Source organism: Xiphophorus couchianus, chromosome 12 (genome assembly GCF_001444195.1).
Source record: "Xiphophorus couchianus chromosome 12, X_couchianus-1.0, whole genome shotgun sequence".
NCBI classification, from domain to species: Eukaryota; Metazoa; Chordata; class Actinopteri; order Cyprinodontiformes; family Poeciliidae; genus Xiphophorus; species Xiphophorus couchianus.
The window spans coordinates 29,149,498-29,161,013 of NC_040239.1; the positions used below are offsets into that span (position 1 = coordinate 29,149,498).

Below are 11,516 nucleotides of genomic sequence, written 5' to 3' on the forward strand. Positions count from 1 at the left end.
TCTCAATGGCGAAGAACTGAAAACTTAGTCCAACTAAGCAGAAGTGGCCTTCCTGCTGTCCAATAGCAACATCCATCCATCCATTTTCTAACACGTTTATCCCCAGTGGGGTCGCCAGGAGAGCTGGCGCCTATCTTCAGCGGTCGACGGGGTTACCCTGGACGGGTCGCCAGTCCATCACAGGGCATCCAATAATAATAATACTAATAATAATAATAATAAATTCTGGGTTTATTTGAAAGCAGGATCAAGACTTGAAGGCATACCTGCAAAAGTATTAAAAACAATTTACGTGATGGCTACATAAACCTTTGCGTGACAACAAAGTAGTGAAGGGAAACGAGAAAAAAAAATCTAATTTCCCGATATGATAAACGATTTATCATTTATCGGGAAAAATTTCTAGTCGTAATAAGAATTTTGATTTATCGCGAAGGCAAATTCCAGTTATTTAAGGTAAATTAAAACAAAACAAAACCAACCGTATGATCAAAAATGTTATTTTTACCATCTGTTCCACGAGAGCGTTGATTAATATCAGTCAATTTGAAAATATGATTAAATGCAGTTATTAAGTGCATTTTAGTGACATAAATTACACTTTTTAAGGGAGTGGTGTCCTGGAGAAGCCTGTGGAAAATGTTAATGTTTTTCCAAGAACAATATTTGTGTCTGTGTGCTGTGCCATCCAGTGTAAACACAGGATTGGAGGCGGTGTTTGACGGAAAGTGAAGGATTACTGGTAACTGATGTTAGCTCGGCCACAGACAGCAGCCATAAATGTACTTAAAAATAAGGAATAGTTTTTTTAATCATCATTTTTATATCACAATAACGTTACAAAATATCACAATAAAATTCAAAGTCCACATCGCCCACCTCTACCGACCCCTGAATAAAATCCAGTGAAACCAACGAACTGCCTTCAGAAGTTACCAGAACTAGTGAAGAGAGTTCACCTGTGTGTCATATTTTATGTATAATAAAGGCTCAGTCAGAGTCAAGACCTAAATACAAATGAAAATTTGGAGCAGTGCATAAACCTGTCGCAATAAGGACTTAATCAATTAATCGTATGATCAATTCAAATGAGTTCAATAACTTGCATTCTGATTATTAATATATTTTAAGGTTTGTCTCATTATCAGCTGTATTTATTGTTTCGGATGTGTGTGGTTTTGCTTCCGTTTTGTTTATGGTTTTCGGTTGTCATGTGTTTTGTTGGATATTTAAAATATCTTCCAGTGGGCGTGCCGTGGTGGGGTAGGGCACAGCGTGACCCATGGTCTTTGAGAGGGCAAACTTGCATAGTTATGCCATTTATAATATATGACTTTAATATATGTGGTCTCAAAACAAAAATGTTATTGTTTATTGCAGTCATTTCTGGAACCATTTATTATCAAGCAAAAGTAGTTATGGTGACAGGTGTAACAATAATTTAAAATACCGTTTAAAGACACTCTTTATCATGTCTGACTGAGCTTGAGCTATTTTGCCAAAAATGTCTTGCACTGTGCAAATCTGGCTGAGGTATTTCACAAAGCACTTGTAATTGCAGCACACAAAGTGTTGACTCAAAGCAAAAGTAAGCCACACATTTTACTTTTTGTCAGTAAAAAAAACTCTACGTATCCATATTGCTACAATTTTGGCCACTCTGTGTTAGGCTGTCACATATGAATAGTTTTTTATGGGGGGAAAAAAAAGAAAAATATGCAGACACTGTGAACTAAACCACAATTTTCCTCCCCAAACACATAACCCAGAAAAAGCATAGTTAGCTAAAAACTAATGAGCTAACAATATAATAATCAACTGCCACCACCCTGACAATGGCTTCCTATTAAAGCCTGCCTGGCCTAATTAGCATGAATGTTGGATAAACTCTTGAGAAGTGCAGACGCGTGCGATACTGCGCCGCGCGCCACGTCAACAGCCCCCCCCCGGTCTGGCATGACAACAAACGACAGGAGGCACAAAGAAAAGACTGTCCGTCCAGGATAATGTTTTTGACAGCGATATGAGCCAGCGTCTAGAATATGTTGGCTATTGTTTTTAAAAATCGACACAATAGGCCCGGGCTTGAATTACAAAGATGCGGCCGGGCGGAGATGAATGGAGCGGTACCGCCGCCGGATGAATCATGAAGTCCACTTCAGATTACTCTAATTATCGGTGAATGTATTAGCCTTGAAAGCTAAATCAGCCAGTCTGGGGTGTATTCGCCATAGCAGGCTGTGATCTCTAGTGGTTGCATTTCACTTATTATTATTATTATTTCAGATGAAAATAAACTTATTTTAAATTCACATTAGGACAGCTATGGTGTGCAAAATCAAAAACAGTTGCATGACCTGGGCTTTCCCAACAGCAACCTACAGTGCTATCTATTCTCTTCCCCTCTCCACACTATGACTGGCCATGTTGGGAACATTGCTCGGGAGATTCTTTCCACAATTAACTCCCTCTCTCCCCACTGGCTCACGCTGTAGCATTCCAGTCCTCTGGCAGGACATTCTCCCAGTGCCCTTGCAGACAGACCGGGATGTGGGCTGAGATGGCATTAAGTAGTCGTACTGGTGAAGGAGGCAGCCTCTGCAGGGGCAGGGTTGTGTCCTCTCTCTCTATCTCTCTCTCATTAGTTGGCCCTTTCTTGCCTGACCCAAAAACAACAAATGATGGCGTGTCTGTTCAAAGCACAACCACAAGCTCAGCGGGAAGGAACCAGATTTTGTTTTTCTAACTGTGATAAGATAGCAAAGATTGTTAAGTAGTTGGTTTGTTTGCTGGACTGGCGTGTGTGTGCGCGTGCATGTGTGTGTGTTTAGAGAGAAAAAGTTTAACAAGGGGAGGGCTGTGGGCATATGACGGCGTATTGGGGCCATTGCAGATAGAAAACAACCCAAAACGAGTAAATTTTCGTTAAAAAAAAAGAGACAAATATGGACATTTCTGAGTTTGAAAAGTCACAAAAATTGTTAGAAAAAACCCAGAAATGTTTGCAGAAACTAATCTGAGAAATAAATGTGGAAATTGCCGAGTTTCAAAAGTAATACATTTGCAAAAAATAAAATAAAAAAATTCTTAGTCCAAAATATTCAAACTCATTAAAGCTTAGCAATTTATTTTCTGAGATTAATCTAAAAAAATCTGAGTCGTCTTCTAGCAACTTTTCAAACTCAGAAGTTTTTTGAATTTTTTCTAGAAAATTTCTGAGATTAATCCAAAAAATTCTGGGTTTTATTTTTTGTGAAAATTTGCTGTACTTTACCTTTTCTATCTACAATAGCCCCAACATGTCATAGTATGGTCTTGCTAAGGACTAGCAAGTGGCTAGTCCTTAGAGCCACTTCCACAGTGGCTCTTAACTTTGGCAAAAAAAAAGTCATAAAGAACTAAGTAATGTTTTTTAGAAGGTTTGAGACATTTTCACTAGCTCAGGGGCCCACATCCTTGTAAATCCGGCCCTGCTTATTACCACTTTCAAACCCAAAGAAACACAACAGCCAGCAGCATAAATTTACTGACCATCCAAGGCGGATATATGTATAATATTTGTCACTAATATGAATCTATGAGAGGAATGCACGTTTATCTTTGACTCAACCTTGGTTCTGCTCAGCCCCCTCTAACAGCATACAGCATCTTCTGGCCCTTGATTTGGGGGTTTTCTGCCACAAGAGTTTTAGTGGGGCCCCTGGCGAATAAGTGAGTTTGCAGCTGCTATTTGTGCACCGATATGTCATTTACCATAACACAATTTTGTTTCCAGGATCCCTGACAGTAAAATGAAACAAACAGCATGTGTTGCCAACTTTTTTCACTCCCGCTAAAACAGGAACGTCGCAATATTGCTAACATTTGAATACGACAAATTCACTTTTGGTTTTTCTGAATTTGAGACTTGTTTTTAATCGACCAAATAGTTGGTTGATAATTTATCCCTTCATTTGACACACATGCTTAAATAGGTCTGGATTCCCTTAAAAAATCTTTAAGAATTTTAAGTGATTCACATCCTCATTTCAAACTTTTACGATTCATTTTGGAGGAAAAAAGTAATTAAGTATTTTTGTTTCACGGCAGAATGTCTCTGTCCCTGTTTCAGTCATTAAAACATATTCTACAAATACAAATGTGACTCTGAGTAAAAAGGTAATATAAATAATTAACCATTTTTCTAATCACCGTCAGGCAAAAAACTTATATCAGAGAATATTAAACACTCCATTTCAAACTACATATAATTTTTTTATTATTATTTTAAGCAGCTTTTTTGTGCTTTAGGTCACAATTTCTAAGAAGCTGAAATAAAAATGAAAGGACATAAATTTCCTCAGAATGTAACCATCTTATCTACATACACGATCCCTTGAAAGTTGTGTTGACGCTCTAGTGCGAAATTAATTTTAAAATCTTGCCGAATATATTCTAACAACAATCTGCTCCTACTTCACCGACTGACAGACGCAGACCTCTGAGCCTTAACTTATTATTTATACAATGAATCAAATTCATGCCTCAGTGAGACATCATTCTGGGTGCATTTTAATATGCCACACAAAGAAAGAAAAAAAGTGTATCCAAGCAACAGGAAGTAGGATACACTTTTTTTTTTTTTTTTTTTTTTCAAACAAGAACAAAAATCTCTTGTCATTCTCATTCGAACAAAGAATGTAAAGTTTGGCCAAAAGCTAAAGGTGGTTTCCATGCAACAGGGACTCACCTTTGATAAGCCGCTCTGTGGTGGACTGTTTCTCCTTGTCTTTATCCTTCCCTGACATCTCTGCCTTCAGCGGGGGGGGAAGAGCTTCAGTTCCGGATCCAGCTATCCAGCGGAGAGGCTAGCGCATAAGCCCGCCCGCCCGTCCAGCTGGGTCAGCGGCACCGCTTTAATGTTCGCGGTCCCTCACGCGCTTTCCCACCTCCAGCTCCTGCTGCTGTAATTGACCGATAACCAGACTAGCTTACAATATTAACGCCAAGCGAAAGATTAAAGCTTAAAGTGGCTCTTGGCACAATCCTGGAGATGCGATGAACTAAAGACGGCGATGAATGCGCACGAGGGACATTGGAGCTGCAGCAGTTGACAAGCTCGAGCAACGAACATGTTCCGCCTGAGGAAGCAGGTAATCCGATTTAGTTACTCTTTTCCAGCTAGTTAGCCAGCTAACATCTTAACGCCTTGGCAAGTCAGCGGACAAGCAGAAAGAGCAACGAAGGACCGGCGGCTCATTTTGTACCCGCCCGTCGTGATTTGCAGGGTTGGGGGGGGGGGAAGCAAAGTGACAGCAGGACCTAGAGATGCCTTTATTTAGTGTGTGCACACACACACACACACACATATATATATATTTATATATATATATATATATATATATATATATATAAATAAATTTTTTTTAAAAACCTGGCGCGTTACGACTCCCTCCAAGATGCAGGCAGCGTCTTGATAGCGCGTCCTCCTCCTCCTCCTCCTCCTCCTCGGATTAAACTCTAATCTGACAGGGAGTGAGGAGCAGCAGCCCTGGGGCGGATTTCCTCCAACATGGTGGAGGCCAGCCGATGTGACGGGACTATGGAAACGTAACACGTGGGGTTAGGGGTGCGTTCAACGAAACAAACTCTTGTCTTTTTAGAAAAGAAAAAAAAAACGAATCTGAAGACATAAAGAATAGACTCAAGAGGTATAGCAAACATTTAAATTCTGCAACCGCAGTGTTGTTAGGGAATAAAAGGGTGAGAGTGTTTTCAGACATGCTGACTATATCTTAACATTCTCCACATAATCTAGAAATGTTTCCTTTTCAGAGATAGAATGGGATAGAATGTATGGACAGCAAGTTAAAGCTGTGTTATGTGACTTTTTTTTTTTTTAAAAAGCATATTTGTTAAAACTATCACTATCTGGTGACAGTATGAGACAGATAATCTGTGAAAAGGAATTTTGCTCCCCTGCCTCCTCCTTGTGGTCCTACTGCCATCTGCAGAAATACCCTGCTAGATCAGACATAACCAATCAGAGTAAGGAGGAGGGTCTTTACACTGCCAATAACGCCTCTGAACGCTGCTCATACCTTTCCCCTTTCTACAGCCATAGGTTGCTGCAAGGGAGCCTGTTGTGAATGCTAACACTAGTTAGCATGACCACCGGCTAACACTAGTTAGCATGACCACCGATAATGACAAATAAACATTTTTTGTAACGGTAAACCATTTTTTGTAACGGTTTCTCCTCTACACTGAGCAGCATGTACAGGAGCCTGATTGACAGCACTACTGCATTCCTCCTGGCTCTGATTGGTTGTTTCTGACTGAGCGTTCCTCCCAGTGAAATGGTCAGTTTCACATATCTTTTTATTCTGCACGAAACAGAACATTTTAGAACAAAGTAGGCTCTGCTTCTCCTAATTGGACGCAAAGCACCAGCGGCATTCATAACTCTATTTTGTTTTTCACTACAATATTGCCTTGAATTTTATTTTTTCATATTTGAATATACAAATTGTTTTTTTTTTTACACATATTTGTATTTTCAGATGTTTACATCCTGAAAAAAAATTGAAAAAACTCTTGGTAATAAGCCAGGAGATCAGGAAGAGAAACCTGGACCTTTACAAGTTCTGGTTCATCCTCTGGTACATTTACTAGACGCGTGGAGGTGACCTGTTCATAAAGCATACGATCAAAAGTGGCTTAAAAACAACAAAGCTGAGCTCTGATTTCAGTCCCGGATAAAAACTGTGGGCAGAGATGAAAAGGTGTGTGTGAGCAAGGTGACCTAAAAGCCTGCCGTTGGCCTGGAGGCTTAATATTTGGTCCAAGTTGTTCATTTTAAAAAGCAATCCTACCAAATACTAGGAAAATGTACTTATATTCCTGTAAATACATTTTCTTAGAGCCTTCTAATGCAATATTACACAGACTTATATTCATTGCTAAGGGTAGCAACAGATTAAGTCACTAATATCAAAATATATCATTTGTTGTACATTTAAATTTTCTGGTGTTTTTATAGTTATTCTCGTCTCTTGATTCCATACGTTGTTTTTTTTTTAGTTTATACACATTTGTAAACATTTAAATTGTTTTGCTTTTTTTTTTTTGCTTGTATGCAAAAAAGAGTCTTTAATTTCTTTTCTTTTTAAGCCGTCTACTTCTAAAGCATCAAACCTCCGGGGATTATTCAAAGTTGCTATAAAAAGAACAGAAGTTTATATATTTTATACGTTTTTCAGCTTTATTGAAAAGTGGCTTGTTTTTAAAATGAAGTGTTGCTTAAAGGTCCCCTTTGTGCACGAAGGTGGCAGATTTTGAACGTTCAGACAACAACCCAGCAGCTGCAGTGCTATTTCAAAGTGCGAGGCTGTTTTTTTCAATATAGACCGCTAGGGGGCTCCCGTTTCCTTTTTTAGAAACCGCCACCTTTTACAGAAAACAGATGATGGAAAACGAGATTACAGAGCCAACAGAGCAAAAAAAAAAAAAAAAAATGAACAAAAAGGTTCAATTGCAACCAGATTAAAATATATAAAATGAATCATTAACAGAAACGTTAAGTTTTTTTTATTTTATTTGTACTGATGACTTGGAAATATTTGCAGATATATGAAAAAACAGATGCTTAAACTGTTACTCTCGTCTTTCTCACTTAATAATGAGTTTTGTTTGAATTTATTTTCTAAACATTTTTGTAATATTTTTCACGATGGTCTGATCTGAACTATTTTGCCAAATAAAAATTAAATCCTGCTGCAAAGAGGCTGCAATGAACTCTTTGGATGTCTGAACATCCAATTGATCAACAAATGTAAAACAAAAAAAAAAGCAAGGACAAAAGTCCACTCTGAACCATGACCTAATTTTGAGTAAGCAGCAGAAGATGCGTTTACGTCTACATGACATGGCGCACATTTAAAACAGATGATGTCACAAAAGTGTTAGAAGACGTCCAGACTGGACTGGACTGTTCTAGTGTAAAATGATAAAAAGGAAAAATGTTAGGGGTTCAAAGTGTAGCTAGGACAATACTGAACTGGTTTTTAAATGAAGCATTGAAGCAATATTTTTAATGGCAATATCCTGGTCCTCTGGAAGCCTAGTGTTTGTAAGTGAGCCGGACACAGAGATCATACAGTGAGCATTTTTTAGGTTCAAACATTAGCCAGGCATGGATGTTCTGTTCTATCAGCAAAATAAATTCTCCTTGGACGGTGACCTCCAAGACGAGGTCACCATCGTCTTGGTGACCTCAACGATGGTCGAGGTCACCAACCTCGACTATCTTCGAGGTTTCCCTTTTGTAGAAGGAACAACTTATACAATTGCTTCTACAATTTACCTCATATCTACTCCATTAGAGGCCAGCTGAGTAACAATTGCCTTGGCAAAGACCATCAAGCTGACATCTCGGGTAATTCTTTCCGAGTTTTGATAATCTTGCTCTTGCAGCTTTTGCTTTTGACGTACAGCGAAAAGCTTGAAAGTGACAGGGTAACCACATTGTCTATTGTTCTATAATTTTGTCCCATTAGCCCATATAAAAAAGGACCAGGGCCTACATTTTCCTGCCCAGGTCCAACCCATGTACCGTCAGCCCATGCTTAGGTCATTTGGGTTCAGTGTGGTCAGCCCACATGGGCTTCCCACATGGGTTTCCCATGCTGGGCCCATGATACTGAAACCACATGGGTCCCATATAGCATTGCCTATTTCTGTCCCATTCCCAGTTAGCCCATATAATAAAGGACTGGGGCCAACATATCCATGCCCAGGTCCAACCCATGTACGATCAGCCCATGATAATGTCATGTGGATCAATGTGGTCAGCCCACATGGGCTTCCCATGTTGGGGCCATTAAACTGAAACCATATGGGCCCCACATAGTGCTGCCCATTTCTGTCCCATTCCCAGTTAGCCCACATTAATGCCGAATAGAGCCCATACATTTAGTCCAAATGGACCAACAGTATGGGTCCCATTTTAGGCTAACCATATGGGTCCCATGCAGATAAAACACATGCCCACTCATTACCTATGTAGCCCACAACTAACCCAAGTGGGGCCCACCCATGCATGCTGGCTGGGATTGTTGATGCTTTTTGGCCGAATCGGTGTGACTTTATCCACAGCAACATAGAAGCACAATTTATGCTGTTATGGGAAGACGTCTTCCTTGGCCTCACTAAAATCATGCTTAACAATTCAGAGTTTCTCATAAATCCTTTATTGTCACTAGCTGAATATCATATTCATTGTTCCAGGTAGGGAAAACCATGTCTTGCTGCATTTTACAATGAAGTTAAGTTTTATATCCAGACTATCAAAGACTCTGACACAAAACAGCTATTAAAACAATTGAAATCTGTACTGATGGGAACCGAAGCCTCTTAGCTTTTTCAGAAAAGGATTTCTTGTTAGCAAAAATTGATGTTTTACAGAAGCTGAAGAAGGAAGGTGAGCAGCTTCAAAAGTCGATGGAAAACTTGAGGACGAAATTCGAGCGCCTCAACAGCAGCCGAAACAACAATGCAAGAAGCTGGCAAGAAGAGAATGAGATCCTTGGAAATCAAAATGAACGGTACAAGGAACGGATCAGGTCTCTTAATTTCAACTTGGAGGAAGCAAGAGCTACAGCTCAGCGGGTTGAAATGCCATTGTGACGCCATGGCAAGGTTAGATGTGCTCCTTAAACGGACACAAAACACAGTAAGAAAAAATGCAGAGGACTCCTTGACTGAAAAGTCCAAAGAACTGGACTGGCTTGAAGCGGAGAATGAAGAGCTCCAAAAAGAAACCGATGCTTTTGAAGCTTCAAAGCTTAGATTCCAGGGTGGCAGAAAAATCCAAGGATGTCCAGCCAAGTGAAAAGACCCCTGAAGAGACCCCAACACCAACATTGTTCCAAAGAGTCGGGCATGTTTTTATCAATATGGATGAATCTGGAACATTAAAATACTGGTTGCCACCTTGGATTTTTTAAATTTCTGAACGGGACCTTTGGGGGCCCCATCGGCACTAAGAGCCTGAAAGGAGTGTTTTTCCACTGGTTTAACAAGTTGTCCAGTAAATAAATGATTTGTTAAATATTTTTATTGTAAAACTGATTTAAAATGTATTCAATTTTAAATAATTTTCCTGTGCAAGTTTTAAGAAAAATATAAATAGTTTTTGATACGGGCTGTCAGGTCCCTGTATGACCGGTGTCAGAGTCTGGTCCGCATTGCCGGCAGTAAGTCGGGCTCGTTTCCGGTGAGAGTTGGACTCCGCCAGGGCTGCCCTTTGTCACCGATTCTGTTCATCACTTTCATGGACAGAATTTCTAGGCGCAGCCAAGGTGTTGAGGGGATCCGATTTGGTGGCCTCAGGATCTCATCTCTGCTTTTCGCAGACGATGTGGTCCTTTTGGCTTCATCAGATCGTGATCTGCAGCTCTCGCTGGAGCGGTTCGCAGCCGAGTGTGAAGCGGCCGGGATGGGGATCAGTGCCTCCAAATCCGAGGCCATGGTCTTGAGCCGGAAAAGGGTAGAGTGCCTTCTCCGGGTCAGGGGGGGTGTCCTGCCCCAAGTGGAGGAGTTTAAGTATCTCGGGATCTTGTTCACGAATGGGGGAAGAAGGGAGCGGGAGATCGACAGGCGGATTGGCGCAGCGTCTACTGTCAAGCGGGCGCTGTACCGGTCCGTCGTGGTGAAGAGAGAGCTGAGCCAAAAAGCGAAGCTCTCGATTTACCGGTCGATCTACGTTCCCACCCTCATCTATGGTCATGAGCTTTGGGTCATGACCGAAAGAACGAGATCGCGGATACAAGCGGCCGAAATGGGTTTTCTCCGTAGGGTGGCTGGGCTCTCCCTTAGAGATAGGGTGAGAAGCTCAGTCATCCGGGAGGGACTCAGAGTAGAGCCGCTGCTCCTTCACATCGAGAGGAGCCAGTTGAGGTGGCTTGGGCATCTGGTCAGGATGCCTCCTGGACGCCTCCCTGGTGAGGTGTTCCGGGCACGTCCCACCGGGAGGAGGCCCCGGGGAAGACCCAGGACACGCTGGAGGGACTATGTCTCTCGGCTGGCCTGGGAACGCCTCGGGATTCCCCCGGAAGAGCTAGAAGAAGTGGCCGGGGAGAGGGAAGTCTGGGCCTCCCTTCTGAAGCTGCCACCCCCGCGACCCGACCTCGGATAAGCGGAAGAAGATGGATGGATGGATGGATGGATGGATAAATAGTTTTTGCTGAAGGATTGTGATCTTGGTATTATTAGTGATTGCCTTTTATCAGCAGATACTCTTTTTTTTTTTTAAATGTTACCTATCATTGTTTCCTCAAGCAATGCTTTGCAAATGTCACAGTTAAGAGTTTTAAGACATGCATATTAAATGTGCAGCTTTTCACGTAATGTGTTTAAAATAAGTCATGTTTTATGATATTTTCTTCGCAGACAAAGACAGTAGAATAGTAAATTGAGAATTTTATATGTGTTTCTGTATGCAGATCAAAGAATGTTTACTTAGGGAATATTAGAGC

The 11,516-nt window shown here is 40.9% G+C and overlaps 1 protein-coding gene across 3 annotated transcripts in view; it reads right to left on the bottom strand.

Annotated features, from left to right (window-relative positions):
- The window catches only part of ppp3cca (protein phosphatase 3, catalytic subunit, gamma isozyme, a), a 37,045-nt gene extending 31,176 nt beyond the window's left edge, over positions 1-5,869 (bottom strand). For 2 of the 3 annotated variants that reach the window (XM_028033299.1, XM_028033298.1), the window contains exon 1: positions 4,730-5,334. In XM_028033299.1, the coding sequence (XP_027889100.1) occupies positions 4,730-4,787 (58 nt within the window). In that variant the 5' untranslated portion in view covers positions 4,788-5,334. Of the gene's footprint in view, positions 1-4,729; positions 5,335-5,413 lie in introns of those variants that run through there. The other variant, XM_028033297.1, reaches the window with a different exon arrangement.
- Positions 5,870-11,516: the final 5,647 nt, after the last annotated feature.